General features: G+C 42.4%; 2 protein-coding genes across 4 annotated transcripts in view; one reads left to right on the top strand and one right to left on the bottom strand.

Annotated features, from left to right (window-relative positions):
* pip5kl1 (phosphatidylinositol-4-phosphate 5-kinase-like 1) overlaps window positions 1-18617 on the top strand; it is a gene marked incomplete at both ends in the record, with an annotated part of 469911 nt that overhangs the window by 351459 nt on the left and 99835 nt on the right. The window lies entirely within an intron of this gene.
* The window catches only part of sh3glb2b (SH3-domain GRB2-like endophilin B2b), a 57128-nt gene that overhangs the window by 17390 nt on the left and 21121 nt on the right, over window positions 1-18617 (bottom strand). Inside the window, exons 7-10 of one of the 3 annotated variants that reach the window (XM_084325099.1) lie at window positions 15756-15779; window positions 15490-15579; window positions 12305-12405; window positions 11842-11856 (exon numbers count right to left, since the gene is read on the bottom strand). In XM_084325099.1, the coding sequence (XP_084181225.1) occupies window positions 11842-11856; window positions 12305-12405; window positions 15490-15579; window positions 15756-15779 (230 nt within the window). The remainder of the gene's footprint in view (window positions 1-11841; window positions 11857-12304; window positions 12406-15489; window positions 15580-15755; window positions 15780-18617) is intronic. The other 2 variants (XM_084325097.1, XM_084325098.1) reach the window with 2 other exon arrangements.

Here is an 18617-nt window from a genome sequence, read left to right as displayed (position 1 = left end):
TTTATTATTCTGTATTATTATTGTTTGTTATTCTCCTGTGAAGTTATGTTTTTTGTTACTGTGGTTATTGTGTTGTCCTGTTTCATGTAATTAATAATAAAAAAATTTGATCAAAAAAAAAACTTGTCCCTGTGTGTGTCCAGTCATTTCGACTAGCAAACGTTGTATTTAACATTACCTCAGGATACCATTGTATTTAGTTGGTTAGCTATGTAGCTAATATGGATAGCATTTTGAATATCACCAATGCTAGCTGGCTGGCTACAGCTTTATTTACTAAATTATGGAGGCTTTTTAATCGTCAAGGTAAGAGAGGATTTGTCATGATCAACTGAAGGCGTATGCTATGGAACAATATGTGCTTGGGTTTTCAGAAAAAGGCCAGTTATGACGCTAATTATTTAGCTAATATTGATAGCATAGCTTGCTGCCTACAACAATGGCGGATGGTATTCCTCGCTGACCAATATTATTCTATGACAGCCCCGCCCCCATTCACTACCAACCAATCACTGCTACGCAATACCAACGCAACGGGTCTTTAGATTAGATTTTGGACACAGGTACGCAACGCCCAAGCAACACAGTCTACAAGACTGTCTGCAACAAGCGCGCTGAAATCGCGCCGATGTTGTGTTGAAGTTGCTTTGAATTTGCTGTAGCATGCAGAGGCCTTTAGTCCACATTGCAGCCGGCTTGTGGGAGGCAAGAAACAGCGTTGGTGACAGGGGAGGGTTGAATTGGATGATACGAAATTGGGATGGGAGAAAATATAGAAAATGGGAGAAAAAGTGGATAAAAAAAAATAATAATTAGGGTTAGTTTTAACATTCACTTAACGGTTATGGTTAAGACATAAAGTTAGGGTTAGGGTTCAATCCCCAGCAGGGGAACTTAAAACGCTTTCTGAAAACGTAAAAGGTTTTCATAAAGAAAAACGAAATGTAATATATGTACTTATTTGTAATACATACATTTGTTAAATTTTCGATACAATACGTAAATATATTACTTATGGCTATAACATAACTACTTTATTAGTACTTTATTTACATATTTTAAGCGGTCGGCTGTCATTGGTGGCAGTGTATTCAGGGGTGTCAAACTCAGTTTAGGTCGTGGGCTGCAAGCAATTCAATTCCAAATCATGGAGGTGTGGACCAATATACGGTAGTCCTGACAGAATATATGCCTTCTGGCAAGATATGAGTTTGCACACATATTTTCACATGAAAGTTAGTTTTGTGGTAATCTTCTGGTGACATTCCAGAAACATAATGAGTAAATAATGAGATTTACTGTGGTTTATCTTGTTTGCTGCAAGTTTGCCACTAAATTCGATTGTTTATTGTTTGCCGCAAGTTTGCTGCAGATTGGTTTTGATATTTCTCCGGCATCTGTGGCAACATTGTGGTAAACAGAAAAACATACACATTATAGACACTACTGCACTTCAGCTACATTTATAAACCATTTTCATAGGCTAGAAAAAACAACAGACACAATATATACTATTATACATATTATTTATTCATTGATCATATTACACAAGCTTTTCAGTATATTATTCAGCAAATGTTTTGTAAATTTTAAGTCATATTGAATTAAAATATAAAATTCAGAATTATATTTCACGATGGTAGAATAGTGCACAAAACACTACAAAACAGACGGGTCAGGGAATATTGAGTTTCCTTTACTAAATTGACTTCGCGTTAAGATCAGGGTTACATAATCTAGACATTAGGTACAATTTAGCCATTTTGTTTCCATGAAGATTGATCACGTCACAGCCCTTTCTTCCTCTCTAGTGATTCTGACTTCCCCACAGACCATAGTTAACAGTGTTGCTGCCTTCGGTCCCTCTGGCCTGCCTTTAGTGAGTATGACCGAGTACATGACTGAGTAGTACATGACATTTTTGGTAGATTTTCATTGGTTTTTACTAGCGGGCAGTCCGGTAGAGAGAGAGAGCGAGAGAGAGGAAGAATGGGAGACAGAGCAGGGGAAGACATTCGGCAAGGAACGCCGGGTCCGGGAATCGAACCCGGGTCGGCCGTGCCGCGACGCAGCGTGTTACGTGGTTCGCCACTTGGGCGCCCCAGTACAGGCCACACCTTTAAGTACAGTAAGTACAGTAATATAACACGCCAACAGTTATATTACTGTACTTAAAGGTTTGTCCACAGAGGCTGCCGGCCAGGAGAGCGCTGCCGGCCATTTGACTCACAGGGCGTTGGCATGTATGCACTATTTCACTCTGTCTATTCTATTTGACTCTTTTATCATTATGATTCATCATTATGATTTGTCCTAGTATCAGTGATAATCAAACCTTAACAAAGAGGCCTATTATTAAGATGTTAGATCCTAATATGAAAAACTATGTGATTTAATCCTCCATGCCTTACCTTGACTCTGTCTATTTTGCTGCTATCTATTTTATACTTATTTTATGTCTGTACTTTTTTTTGTAAATTGTGTACAAAATTTTATGGCAATTTTGTGCTTTTTCTTTTTACTTTGAGCTATAATTCTTGTATGAAAGGTGCTATACAAATAACGTTTAAAGTTTATAATTATTATTTCCTCATTCTTTCTCTCTAAATGGCAAATAAATGGTAAATGGTTGCATTTATATAACAGCTTTTATCCAAAGCGCTTTACAATCTTTGTTCCTCACATTTTACCCGCTCACTCACACATTCACTCACTGATGGTGGAGGCGACCATGCGAGGTGCCAACCTGCTCATCGGGAGCAGATAGGGGTTAAGTGTCTTGCTCAAGGACACTACACGCTGCCCGGGAGGAGCGGGAATCAAACCGGGAACCTCCGGATTACCAGACGACTGCTCTACCTCCCGAGCCACTGGAGCCTCATCAGTCTGGGGGTGGAGCCTCATCAGTCTGGGGGTGGAGCCTCAGTATGGGGGTGGAGCCTCATCAGTCTGGGGGTGGAGCCTGTCAGTCTGGGGGTGGAGCCTCATCAGTCTGGGGGTGGAGCCTCAGTATGGCTGCGGAGCCTGTCAGTCTGGGGGTGGAGCCTGTCAGTCTGGGGGTAGAGCCTCAGTATGGGGGTGGAGCCTCAGTATGGGGGCGGAGCCTCATCAGTCTGGGTGTGGAGCCTCAGTATGGGGGTAGAGCCTCAGTATGGGGGCGGAGCCTCATCAGTCTGGGGGTGGAGCCTCAGTATGGGGGTAGAGCCTCAGTATGGGGGCGGAGCCTCATCAGTCTGGGGGCGGAGCCTCCATGTTGATGCCGCTCGGGTTTAACCCAGTAACATTTATGACTATTACAACTGTCATGCCTGTTTCTGAAGGTTGTTTGAGTGTTTGTTGTATTCAAGTATAGGGTTGTTTTAATTGCATGTGGTTAATGTGTTTCCACATACCAGTAATGGCCAGGCCCCACATACACTGACTGCACAACACTATTCCTTATTCTTAGTGCTGTAGTCAATGATACCTCTACACAAGTCACAACAGTTCTGCCAGTTATACAAACAAGCCATACATCCAGGAGTGATGTATTAGACTACAGGGTTCCACACAGTACAAAGTAAACCCAGGAGTGATGTGTTAGACTACAACAAAGGGTTCCACACAGTACCAAAGTAAATCCAACCGTCTCTAGGTGCCCCGAACCTTGGTGGTTGAACCGAACGGTTTACATGAAGGGTTCCATCCCTAGCACACACATACAACACATTGTTATTGGTTGGAGGTCATTAAGTGGCTGTCTTACATTCTAGATCTCAGCATCCCAATGGCCTATCCCTGTATCTGCCTGGTGATCCATCACCCATCCATCCAGGCTTTCCCCCAATGCGTGGCCCTATATTATATAACAATATGAATGTAGTGCCCTATAGTTTCTGTGATGACAGAATCCCAGAAGGAATCGTGGAATTGAGTGTTGAAAAAAAGTCAATGATAACACAGATTCCATTGTGTGAGACTGCGTGACTATTGTAGCTGTCAAAAGTGTGTGAAAAAAATATGTGATTTGGAATAATTAATCCATAATAAGGACGCTATGCACAACCTATATCAGGTGAGGTGAGAGAAACATTTAACGTCAAACCCTTCTGTCTACAGCAAAGCTGCGGTAGGTTTCAGTTAGCTAGGCTTCAGTTAGCTAGGTTTCAGTTAGCTAGGCTTCAGTTAGCTAGGCTTCAGTTAGCTAGGCTTCAGTTAGCTAGGCTTGTGAAAGGCTTCAGTTAGCTAGGCTTGTGGAAGGCTTCAGTTAGCTAGGCTTGTGGTCGGTTTCAGTTAGCTAGGCTTCAGTTAGCTAGGCCTGTGGAAGACTTCAGTTAGCTAGGCTTGTGGAAGGCTTCAGTTAGCTATGTTTCAGTTAGCTAGGCCTGTGGAAGACTTCAGTTAGCTAGGCTTGTGGAAGACTTCAGTTAGCTAGGCTTGTGGAAGGCTTCAGATATCTAGGCTTGTGGAAGACTTCAGTTAGCTAGGCTTGTGGAAGGCTTCAGTTAGCTAGGCTTCAGTTAGCTAGGCTTCAGTTAGCTAGGCTTGTGGAAGGCTTCAGTTAGCTAGGCTTCAGTTAGTTAAGCTTGTGGAAGGCTTCAGTTAGCTAGGCTTCAGTTAGCTAGGCTTGTGGAAGGCTTCAGTTAGCTAGGCTTCAGTTAGCTAGGCTTGTGGGAGGCTTCAGTTAGCTAGGCTTCAGTTAGCTAGGCTTGTTAGCTAAGCTTGTGGTCGGTTTCAGTTAGCTAGGCTTGTGGTACGCTTCAATTAGCTAGGCTTGTGGAAGGCTTCAGTTAGCTAGGCTTGTGGTCAGTTTCAGTTAGCTAGGCTTGTGGAAGGCTTCAGTTAGCTAGGCTTCAGTTAGCTAGGCTTCAGTTAGCTAGGCTTCAGTTAGCTAGGCTTGTGGTCGGTTTCAGTTAGCTAGGCTTCAGTTAGCTAGGCCTGTGGTCGGTTTCAGTTAGCTAGGCTTCAGTTAGCTAGGCTTGTGGTCGGTTTCAGTTAGCTAGGCTTCAGTTAGCTAGGCCTGTGGTCGGTTTCAGTTAGCTAGGCTTCAGTTAGCTAGGCTTGTGGTCGGTTTCAGTTAGCTAGGCTTGTGGAAGGCTTCAGTTAGCTAGGCTTCAGTTAGCTAGGCTTCAGTTAGCTAGGCTTCAGTTAGCTAGGCTTCAGCTGATCTCGGACAACGACGAAAAGGCCTACCGGGAGGAGGTTGAGGTACTGGAACGCTGGTGCCAGGACAACAGCCTGCTCCTGAACATTGGTAAAACCAAGGAGCTGATCGTGGATTATAGGAGAGGACAGCAGGAGACACACACACCACTGAGGATAAACGGGGCTACCGTGGACAGGGTGAGCAGTTTTAAGTACCTGGGGGTCCACATCTCAGAGGATCAGACATGGTCAACACACATAGACTCATAAAAGAGCACGTAAAGAGTCGTAAAAGAGGAAAAGCAGCGCCTCTACCACCTGAGACAGTTAAGGAAGTTCAGAGTATCTGGGAAGATACTCCAGTCCTTCTACTCCGGAGCTGTAGAGAGCATCTTGACTGGAAACATCACTGCCTGGTATGGAAACAGCACGGCACAGGACAAGAAGGCCCTACAGAGAGTGGTGCGCTCAGCCGAGCGTACCACGGGTATTGCACTACCTCCCCTGCAGGTTCTATACAACAAGAGGTGCAAATCCAGAGCCTGCAGAATAATGAAAGACCCCCACCACCCCAACAACAGCCTGTTCCAGCTGCTGAGGTCAGGCAGACGCCTGCGAACCCCAGCTACTAGGACAGAGAGGCTTCGGCTCAGCTTCTTCCCACAGGCCATCAGAGCCTTGAACACTGAACACTGAGTGCCACAGAACACTGAACTCTCCACACACAAGCACACATGAGCACACACACGACACGCACGCTGTACACGCTCGCACACTAGCAGCCACTTTAACATGAGCAAGCACACACTCATGCTGCACACGCCCACACTTATGGCCACAAAGGAAAGGTCACTTTAAAAATAGTATAGCAACAGTAACAGTGTATTGCACTACCAAAGGACCTAGCATGTCCTTCATGCTCTGTAAATAACTATGTACAAATATCGATATGCCCTACTATGTTACCTGTTTATTGCACAATGTTGTTTTATTGGATTCTATTATATGTTGTACTACTGTATTGCACATCGTTGCGGGCAAGACCACCCGCATTTCATTGTATACTTGTATGCCGTGACAAATAAAACTCTTGACTGACTTGACTTGAGCTAGGCTTCAGTTAGCTAGGCTTCAGTTAACTAGGCCTGTGGTCTGTTTCAGTTAGCTAGGCTTCAGTTAGCTAGGCTTCAGTTAGCTAGGCTTCAGTTAGCTAGGCTTCAGTTAGCTAGGCTTCAGTTAACTAGGCCTGTGGTCTGTTTCAGTTAGCTAGGCTTCAGTTAACTAGGCCTGTGGTCTGTTTCAGTTAGCTAGGCTTCAGTTAGCTAGGCTTCAGTTAGCTAGGCTTCAGTTAGCTAGGCTTCAGTTAGCTAGGCTTGTGGTCTGTTTCAGTTAGCTAGGCTTCAGTTAACTAGGCCTGTGGTCTGTTTCAGTTAGCTAGGCTTCAGTTAACTAGGCCTGTGGTCTGTTTCAGTTAGCTAGGCTTCAGTTAACTAGGCCTGTGGTCTGTTTCAGTTAGCTAGGCTTCAGTTAGCTAGGCTTCAGTTAGCTAGGCTTCAGTTAGCTAGGCTTCAGTTAGCTAGGCTTCAGTTAGCTAGGCTTCAGTTAACTAGGCCTGTGGTCTGTTTCAGTTAGCTAGGCTTCAGTTAGCTAGGCTTCAGTTAGCTAGGCTTCAGTTAGCTAGGCTTCAGTTAGCTAGGCTTCAGTTAGCTAGGCTTCAGTTAGCTAGGCTTCAGTTAGCTAGGCTTGTGGTCAGCTTCAGTTAGCTAGGGTTGTTGTAGGTTTCTTCCTCACATTCATTAACAGAGGACTCAAACGACATTACCCGACATTACCTGGTTAATCTCCCACATTTAGTTTATATCCTGTTGTGCAAGTAAGGCAAGGCACTGCACACACACAATAAAGTGAAACAATTGTGTTAATAAATATTTACTAGTATTCACATCATTGTGACAATAATGACTTCTCATTTAAACGAGAATGGTACATTTAGAACATTTTGAAATAATTATTAATGAACACAAATACTGAGAAATATTTAGGAGCATAGCCTACTTGTTGTAAATTCCCCAGTATCTGTTATGCTGTGTATTATTATTTCCAGTCAGGCACTCCTTTGATGGCCCAGGGGGTCCTATTATTTATAGTCAGGCATCTTTCTGGACAGCCCAGGGGTCCTAATGTGGTTTAAATGCAGCAGCCATCTTGCCGCCCATGTGTTCCACTGCTGTCTGCTTTCCCAGTGGGAGAGTGCGGTCATGAAATAAGTAAGTATCAATAGCCTACAAATATAGTGCCTATTAGGGATGTCCCGATCACGTTTCTTTGCTCCCGATCCGATCCCGATCATGTGATTTTGAGTATCTACCCATACCGATCTTTCCCGATCCGATCGAATTTTTTATTTTATTTTTTTATTCAACAAACATGACCATGTTCACATCTTTTAAACTCATACCGAGGCCTTAGTTTTGGTTTTAAATTGCATATCATCATTAATTTATTTATTGTCACACAGAGCAGAAGAATTTTGCCAAAACAAACCAATAGTATCCAGCTGCAGAACGACAGGTCGAAAAGTACCTTACGGATAAAAATCTAATCTACGAATTCCAATCTGGCTTCAGAACATCCCACTCCACTGACACATGCCTTCTCTATTTGAACGACCACATCAAACAAGAGGTGGACGCGGGTAAATACTGCGGCATGGTCATGCTAGACCTACAAAAGGCCTTCGACACTGTCAATCACACCATTCTGATTGACAAGCTAAAAGCAATTGGTTTTGATAGTTTATCAGTGAGCTGGATACAATCCTACCTGGAGGGGAGAGAACAGATGGTGGAGGTAAACGGTACCCTATCCCCCCCCCTCACAGTGAACTGTGGTGTTCCACAAGGAAGCATACTAGGACCACTACTGTTCCTAATTTATGCAAATGACATGTCGTCAGCTTGTGACTGCAACTTGTTCCTGTTTGCGGACGACTCAGCCCTGCTGGTCTCTGACAAGAACAAGTTACAGGTTGAAAAAACCCTCAGCTCGGAACTAGGCAAAATCTGCATATGGCTCGCCGACAACAAACTATCATTACACATGGGCAAAACAGAGTCCATTCTCTTCGGTTCAAATAACAAACTCAGCAAAACCGACGGCTTCTCAGTTACAGTGGGTGACAATATTGTCACAAGGAAAGATGAAATTACCTACCTGGGTTCCATCCTAGAGGCTAATCTTTCCTGTGACAAAATGGCATCCAATGTAATAAAAAAAGTCAATCAACGAACTCGATTCTTGTACCGGATCTCCTCCCTGGTAAACAAGAATACCCTGAAGACTCTGGCAGGAGCACTCATTCAAGGGTACTACGACTATGCTTGCACCTCATGGTACCAAAGCACCTCAAAGGCACTAAAAACCAAATTACAAACATCTCAAAACAAACTAGTCAGACTACTGCTTGACCTGACTCCTAGAACCCACCTCACCCCTGCACACTTTGCCAACCTAGGATGGCTTAGAGTAGACGACAGAGTACAGCAACTTGCAATGGGCCTGGTCTACAAGATACACTACACGACCAAGGTACCCATGTACATGTCAAAATACTTCCCAAAGGTCAGTGAATACCACGATCACAACACCAGAGGGAGCTCCACAAATCATGTAAAACCCAGATTCGGCTCAAACAAGGGACTAAACACGTTTCGCAATTATGCCACAACAATGTGGAACGCCCTACCCAAAGCTGTAAAGGAATGTGAATCACTACCCACCTTCAAAAACACTCTCAAAGAACACCTACGGGAGACTGCAATTCAAAACTGGCCCCTACAAATGTCCTAACCCAGTTGTACAATAAAGACCAAGCATGGCTTTGTCAGTATTCCAATGTACAGCCCCACCCAACCCCACCCCACCTACCCAACCTCCTCCAATGTACAGTTTCTATGTCAAATGTATGTCAGTATTCCAATGTACAGTGTCCCCCCCCTACCCAACCCCCCCCCCCCCCCCCCCCCCACCTCCAATGTACAGCCCCACCCCACCTACCCAACCTCCCCCAATGCACAGTTTCTATGTCAAATGTATATACATTCTTTTTCTGGATTTTTTTAGTATCACAAACAGTACTGTATTTGAAAATCTGGTATGTCATAAATGTATAGATGTAGCAGTACTGTCTATCTGTATGTCGTGTGTGTCATATGATGAATTGAAAATGGGGGACCCTGATGGAAACAAGACGAAAGTCTTTCTCAGGTCTGCATCCTCTTAACAATTGTATGTATTGAGCTGTACTGTACTGTACCCATTCTGCAATCTGTTAATAAACTTTTCAATCAATCAATCAATCAGACCAGCCACACTCTCAGACCCAAACGCATTTCCTTTGATTTAATTATACATCAAATGATTTATGTCAAGGATTGCAATGCCTCGCTTGAATGAAGTTAACTTTTCACCTGGATAACCCATTCTCACCCATTGTCACCAATTATTTGTCTTCTTTGTTGTGGTTCTTATTGTTTGTTTCTTTATATTTATATTTTCTCTCACTCTTTCCCGGGTTAAATATTAAACCTAATATAGTAATATGCTGACACTTAAAGGTGCTATAGATACCATCCAGCCACTAGATGTCACACTAGAGCACCAGCATGTCATTTATCCAATCAGGTGCATTCCACATGGGGAAAGGGAAGTAGGGAGGGGATACATTCACACTACAATGTAAACAACATTCATTTTGGACCCGCACACATTTTTTAAATGATAAATAAATAAATTAATAACTTTTTGGGGGGAAAGCAATACTTTTATTCTGCACCTTTCTAAAAGCTATGTGGATGTATTATTACTTTTGAATTATTACTCGACATAAAATGTGTATCTATAGCACCTTTAACATTATCTAATTTATGTATACATACATGTATGTGTGTTAAAATAATTATGTATATATTCCAATATGTATATATTTTGTATGTGGCATACAGAAAATGCACAATAAAAAAAGAGAAACAAGCCTAGTTAAGTCAGACCCAGATACATGCCAGAGACCGTGAGGATTCAGTCAGCATTCAGTCACTCAGTAACAGTAACCAACATCGGCTTATATTGGACCCTCCGGTCAAAAACAAGAACATTCTGACTCCTCCCTAATAAAGGACCAGTCTTTTTGACATGGGGGTTCCAAGTCATTCTTCTTAACCCTTTCACTACCACACTACAGAAGGTTAACCTTTCACTACCACACTACAGAAGGTTAACCTTTCACTACCACACTACAGAAGGTTAACCTTTCACTACCACACTACAGAAGGTTAACCTTTCACTACCACACTACAGAAGGTTAACCCTTTCACTACCACACTACAGAAGGTTAACCTTTCACTACCACACTACAGAAGGTTAACCTTTCACTACAGAAGGTTAACCTTTCACTACCACACTACAGAAGGTTAACCTTTCACTACCACACTACAGAAGGTTAACCTTTCACTACCACACTACAGAAGGTTAACCTTTCACTACCACACTACAGAAGGTTAACCTTTCACCACCACACTACAGAAGGTTAACCTTTCACTACCACACTACAGAAGGTTAACCTTTCACTACCACACTACAGAAGGTTAACCTTTCACCACCACACTACAGAAGGTTAACCTTTCACTACCACACTACAGAAGGTTAACCTTTCACTACCACACTACAGAAGGTTAACCTTTCACTACCACACTACAGAAGATTAACCCTTTCACTACCACACTACAGAAGGTTAACCTTTTACTACCACACTACAGAAGGTTAACCTTTCACCACCACACTACAGAAGGTTAACCTTTCACCACCACACTACAGAAGGTTAACCTTTCACTACCACACTACAGAAGGTTAACCTTTCACCACCACACTACAGAAGGTTAACCTTTCACTACCACACTACAGAAGGTTAACCCTTCACTACCACACTACAGAAGGTTAACCTTTTACTACCACACTACAGAAGGTTAACCTTTCACCACCACACTACAGAAGGTTAACCTTTTACTACCACACTACAGAAGGTTAACCTTTCACTACCACACTACAGAAGGTTAACCTTTCACTACCACACTACAGAAGGTTAACCCTTCACTACCACACTACAGAAGGTTAACCTTTTACTACCACACTACAGAAGGTTAACCTTTCACTACCACACTACAGAAGGTTAACCTTTCACTACCACACTACAGAAGGTTAACCTTTCACCACCACACTACAGAAGGTTAACCTTTCACTACCACACTACAGAAGGTTAACCTTTCACCACCACACTACAGAAGGTTAACCTTTCACTACCACAGACAGTGGTACAGACAGTCTGCTAATTCACCTGCCATTGGCTTCAAGCATATTTGAAAACGTGTAGAGCAACTTTTCAGGGGAAAAACAAATCCTTTTCAGGAAGACAAAGCACTGCTGATGTTAGCTGGTGTCTTAGTCAGATGTGGTGACTTTTGGCAAACCCCATTTCTCACAGAACAAGACCTTTATATATTATGGACCAGGCTATCCTGAATTGAAACTAGAACTATGATGAAGCAACTTACAGAATTATAATTACCATAGAATGTAAACATTACAACACGCATCATTTATTTGTATTATTGTTAGGATGATCAACACTAACACACAGAAGTCCTGTAGGGAGGATCTACTCACGTGTCCCCATTAGCACTGCCGCCGGAGGAGGAGGAAGGAGAGGTTACATTTAAAATGCTGCTCAAAATCACATCACTGCGCGCTAAATAAATCAGTTCTGATCAAACTAAACGATGGACGCCACCAAATCATCCCATTCTGCAGCAATTACTATGGAAACACATGTCTGGCTTATGACTATAACATAACGTTATATTACATTATATAAATTACATGCCGGTGCTCTACATTAGTACTTTATTTACATATCTTAAGCGTGATCGGGCTGACAGAACCAAACACAGGAATACTATAGTTATTCACCACGTGACCTTATTATGATTTCTACAATTAAATACTCACTACGGTATTACTGAGGCAACACAGAAACAAGGTCGTTTTACTACAGTTAATCTTTTTATTTTATGTTTATTATTTTTTTACGTAGAACACCTGGGTCCGTAGATGATCAATGAACGCTCACCTGCTGAGCTCGTGCTGCAGATCCTGCATGTAGCGATGACACTGAGCGTAGTAGGTGACCTGGGCCTCCACAAACTCATGCAGACACCGCAGGTGGTTCACCTGGTGGGAGGGTGGAAAGGGTTAATCACATTAACCCCTTCACTGCCACACGACAGCCGGTTAACCCTTTCACTGTGACAATACAGAAGGTTAGCCCTTTACTATCACACAACCGACGGCGATGCTCCATCATTAGCATCATTAGCTCCGCATCCGCGTGGCGGTGGCAGTGAAAGGGTTAAACATCATGATAACTGAGAGGGCATACAGACCCTCAGCTGCACCTTTGATCACACTGCCTACTTGCTCAGATGCGTATATTCAGAGTTAATTATATTGTTTACACTGCCTATTTTTACTTTTATACTGTACTATCATTTTATTATATATTATTATTTTACTTCTACCACTACCATGCCCATACCTGTACCCAGGGAACAAAATAAGCACCCGCCAAGCGCCAATGGCGTGTAGATTTACTCTTTGGCTGGTAAATTACGGAGGCTACTCGCCACCCTGGCGTGTACAAAAATTGGGAGCCAACTTTCTGAATTTTCATAAAAGAAAGCAGTCGCTTCTATACGTGACATGTGTGTGTGTCCGTTCGTAGCATGAGAGAAGTGCACCGCTTAAATTGTATGCAGTGATGAACGGTCTTTCCCAAGCCTTTCACAAGTTACTTAACGTTACACAGCCAGGTCGAGCTATGCGCGCTTAGCTTGCTAACGTTAGATAGCAGTGTTTATAAGGAGTCGTCTGCCAACAAATATGTTGTTTCAACAAATGTATTCACAAAATATATTACCATCCAAACGTTATTGAAGACTCCTGTGACCAGTAAGTAGGTACTACATACATCTCAACTTTTATTAACTATTTTTGACTGCAGCAATATGCGCATATGTTCTATGTTATATGCGTAAATGTCCGCTTTGTGCCTAAAGTCAAGACTCGACTGCAACATAGCTGAACAGAATGGTAGCCAACACTTGATTTGTGATTGATTGGTTAATTATGAAATGTTAATCTTATTGTTTTTAATAGTGTTTTTGAGAGAGTATTCGAATACGCGTTCGGAAACACCAAGGAGTATTCAAAGCCTGTAAAATGGTATTCGGGACAGCCCTACACTAAATATATATATGTTTTAATAAATTATCTGTATTTTAAACTATTAACACTGAGTCATTCCTTCAGTCCACTCAAAATTATGCTAATATTCCTTATGTTGTTTATTATATTAATTGAAAATTGCATATGAGAGTATTATATAGTAATAATAACACATGGCGATATACTAAAAAGATATTTATCATTTTTGGCTGGTAAAAAATCTGCCTGGCTGGTAGTTTTTTAAATCTACCAGCCACCTTGGCTGGAAAGCCAAAAAGTTAATTTTGTTCCCTGCCTGTACCCCCTGTGGGATATTTGTGGATATCCTGATGAAGAATGTTCTCAGTCAACCGAGGTTTGGATAATAACAAGGTTTATTAACCAAACAGATAGTAAGTACATAGAGAGAATGGCTGAGGGCTTCCCCCAGGTGATCAGCTGAAATGACCCAGGTAAGAAGCCCCTGATAGATCTCGAGAGGAGACCTATATAGTTAACAAGGGGGGGGGGGTACAGGTTTGGGGAGAGGGGAGGGGAATGTCTTATTCCACAGAGAGGGGGGGGGGGGCACAGGTAAGGGGGCATAGGGGAGGGGAATATATTTACATGAGAACATTATATTATACCACAATACTCACTTTTCTTTCTTATAATGTGGGTGAGATTAATGTATAATATACCAGGATTGTTTGGAACAGGTAAAAGTGAATAGGTATGGTAAAAGAATGGGACCGATGTAATCCATCGGTTATCAGATAATGAATAAAATAGAAAACAATTAAAATAATGAAAATGTTGGCCAATGTGATCTGTTGGTTGGCATAACAGTTTAAAATAGAATTATTTACATACATGATTCATGACATGATCGACTGGACTGCGGTCTGTGTTATTTTGATATTAGAGATGTGGGAATAGATATCACCCTTTTCTTTTATTAATCGCTCAAAATACCTATATCAATGAGTGGTCCTCAACTCTGATATCAAACAACAATTAACATAATTATTAGAAGCTATAGCTGTGCACATATCTTGGCATACCTTCAGTCGTTTATGTCGTGACTCAGGGGAGCTAATGTCATGGTTGTGCATACAGGCATAGTAATAAACCCATTAAATACATGTGAGCACTGTCTCTGTGTGGTCAGAGTGCACAGGGTGAAAACACAAAATCGTGTGCATAATTATTAGGAATAGGATTTACACATAAGCATTAACCTAGTGGCTAATGTGTACAAAAACATTTTAACAACCGTTAACCTAGTGGTTAATAAAACTAACATGATTGATTATGGGAAACTGTTCAAAAATATATATATGCACATTTTATAATGATTCTTGATGAAATTACTTAGGATCCAGTTGTATTTAACCTGAGTTTGAGTGTCACTTTCATCTGTGATTGCCTCAGTTTTGTTGGTCTTTACTTAGAATCAGTCAATTTTGTAACCTAAGTAATTCAAATGTGATGTAATGTGATCATGTGACCACTTCTTCCAGCTATATTTTAGCTCATTATTACTAACCATTGTTAATGCTTTCTCATTGATTTCTTTTATATGTTTAGGTTAACAAGTAGATTATATACCAAACAGATAGTAAGTACATAGAGGGAATGGCTGAGGGCTTCCCCCAGGTGATCAGCTGAAATGACCCAGGTAAGAAGCCCCTGATAGATCTCGGGAGGAGACCTATATAGTTAACAAGGGGGGGGATGTGGTCCCATTTGATAGGTCAAATGGGGGGGGGGGGGGTACAGGTTTGGGGAGAGGGGAGGGGAATGTCTTATTCCACAGAGAGGGGGGGGGGCACAGGTAAGGGGGCATAGGGGAGGGGAATATATTTACATGAGAACATTATATTATACCACACCCCCATAGATATGATGTGATGTAAACATATTAGTAGCCTAAACAGCTCTTTGCTCCGCTAGTGTCCCTGCAGAAAAACACAACAACACAAAAGGTGTCAGTGATATGATGTAATAATAAGATGAGTCAGTAATATGATGTAATATGATGTAACTCACATGTGTGCTGCTAATTCCCTCCAGCAGCAGCCTGGTGACCTCCGCCTGTCTGTCAAACTCAGTCTGAGCTACACGTAGATCAAGCTCCGCCTACCAATCGGGAGGGGGGGGGGGGGGGGGGGGAGAGAGAGATTAATAATTACAAACAATTGTATACAATACTTCTATAGACATTGTGTACACAAACACACAAAAAACACACTTGCTTCACACTCTGGACATTTCCCAATAGTCTCCATTAGAGACCTATTCTAGAGAGCACTTACTTTGTCCACTTCTTCACTCAGAAGCTGGGGAGAGGCAGCATGACAGCAAACACAAAAGGAGACAAGAGCCATTCAGACTACAGCACGTCCCACAATGATGACCTCACAGGACATTACATGTCCCTATACAACACCTGGGAGTTAGAAAATATAAAAGGATAGAAAAGCAAATATGAAGATCCTACAAAGGGATTTTGATCCTGATATGATGGACATCAATATAACCTCCTTCAGAATATCCTAGTATTTACCTATGTTTTTCCAATATTGCCCAGCGTTCACGTGTCAAAAGGTTTCACAAATCATGAGTGGAGAACTGAGGCGCTTTGACAGGCGAACGTTTTACTTGTTTTCTCATAATCGCCTCGTCGTCTTTCATCTTTTATTAGTGACAGAACTTAAAGGACCAACATTATGGGAAATGCTCTTACCATCTTCTTACCATCTACCATCTTCTAGCACAAATGAATGGAAGCGGATACGGACCACTAGCCTAGTAGTTTTAAGCATCCATTAAAGTTATGCTAAGCTAGGCTAGCATCCATTAAAGTTATGCTAAGCTAGGCTAGCATCCATTAAAGTTATGCTAAGCTAGGCTAGCATCCATTAAAGTTATGCTAAGCTAGGCTAGCATCCATTAAAGTTATGCTAAGCTAGGCTAGCATCCATTAAAGTTATGCTAAGCTAGGCTAGCATCCGTTAAAGTTATGCTAAGCTAGGCTAGCATCCATTAAAGTTATGCTAAGCTAGGCTAGCATCAGTTAAAGTTATGCTAAGCTAGGCTAGCATCAGTTAAAGTTATGCTAAGCTAGGCTAGCATCCATTAAAGTTATGCTAAGCTAGGCTAGCTTGAACGGACAGAGAGGAGAAGGGAAGATGGTAAGCGCATTTCCCAAGATGTTGCCATGTTCCTTTAAGGGCCAAAGTAGGGACCATAATATTGATTGAGATGTTGCTCTATGCTCTAATTTCTAGCTGCAACAACGCTGTAGTTATTATATCCAGCTGTTCTCCCTGCCAGGTAAAGGAATGACACGCTGATGAAATGATGGCATGATTTCAGATTCAAACTCAAATTCAAACATCAATTCTCTTGATTAGTCAAGAGCTGGGAAGGAGAACGCCTCTCTCAGACAGCCATTTATTATCTGGTCCCTCAGCAAAACAACTTCATCCAGCTATTTACCCTGTTCTTATGACCCAGAGTCCCTCAGCTAAACAACGTCATCCAGCTATTTACCCTGTTCTTATGACCCAGAGTCCCTCAGCTAAACAACGTCATCCAGCTATTTACCCTGTTCTTATGACCCAGAGTCCCTCAGCTAAACAACGTCATCCAGCTATTTACCCTGTTCTTATGACCCAGAGTCCCTCAGCTAAACAACGTCATCCAGCTATTTACCCTGTTCTTATGACCCAGAGTCCCTCAGCTAAACAACGTCATCCAGCTATTTACCCTGTTCTTATGACCCAGAGTCCCTCAGCTAAACAACGTCATCCAGCTATTTACCCTGTTCTTATGACCCAGAGTCCCTCAGCTAAACAACGTCATCCAGCTATTTACCCTGTTCTTATGACCCAGAGTCCCTCAGCTAAACAACGTCATCCAGCTATTTACCCTGTTCTTATGACCCAGAGTCCCTCAGCTAAACAACGTCATCCAGCTATTTACCCTGTTCTTATGACCCAGAGTCCCTCAGCTAAACAACTTGGCCCTGGTGTATCTTCACTGCTCAGATTGGTATTCCTAAGCAGACTCAATACTCAATGATCAATGCTGTAAAATCATTTTTAATTTTAGGGTATGGCGAAGACGCTGAATGGTGAAGGTGTGTGATCAGTGTGTGATTAAACAGGAAATGTCCCCATTGGGAAAAAGCCGACCATGAAGAGGCGCCCATTTTACACAGTGAAACAAAACTCTGGTAGATGTTTGTCTCAGTGTTTGTTCCCCAACATGAAGAGACAGTGGTTTTGAGTATCCTGTTTATATCTACTAGTTATACCTTATCTACTAGTTATACCTTATCTACTAGTTATACCTTATCTACTAGTTATACCTTATCTACTAGTTACCGAACTGTCCTGGGGCACAGGAAGAACATACTGACCGAACTGTCCTGGGGCACAGGAAGAACATACTGACTGAACTGTCCTGGAGCACAGGAAGAACATACTGACTGAACTGTCCTGGGGCACAGGAAGAACATACTGACTGAACTGTCCTGGGGCACAGGAAGAACATACTGACTGAACTGTCCTGGGGCACAGGAAGAACATACTGACTGAACTGTCCTGGGGCACAGGAAGAACATACTGACTGAACTGTCCTGGGGCACAGGAAGAACATACTGACTGAACTGTCCTGGGGCACAGGAAGAACATACTGACTGAACTGTCCTGGAGCACAGGAAGAACATACTGACTGAACTGTCCTGGGGCACAGGAAGAACATACTGACTGAACTGTCCTGGAGCACAGGAAGAACATACTGACTGAACTGTCCTGAGACACAGGAAGAACATACTGACTGAACTGACACAGGAAGAACATACTGACTGAACTGTCCTGGGGCACAGGAAGAACATACTGACTGAACTGTCCTGGGACACAGGAAGAACATACTGACTGAACTGTCCTGGGGCACAGGAAGAACATACTGACTGAACTGTCCTGGGGCACAGGAAGAACATACTGACTGAACTGTCCTGGGGCACAGGAAGAACATACTGACTGAACTGTCCTGGGGCACAGGAAGAACATACTGACTGAACTGTCCTGGGGCACAGGAAGAACATACTGACTGAACTGTCCTGGAGCACAGGAAGAACATACTGACTGAACTGTCCTGGGGCACAGGAA

This window comes from Notolepis coatsorum (genome assembly GCF_963971535.1).
Source record: "Notolepis coatsorum genome assembly, chromosome: 11".
Lineage (NCBI taxonomy): Eukaryota > Metazoa > Chordata > Actinopteri > Aulopiformes > Paralepididae > Notolepis > Notolepis coatsorum.
This window is presented reverse-complemented; position numbering and strand designations above follow the sequence as displayed.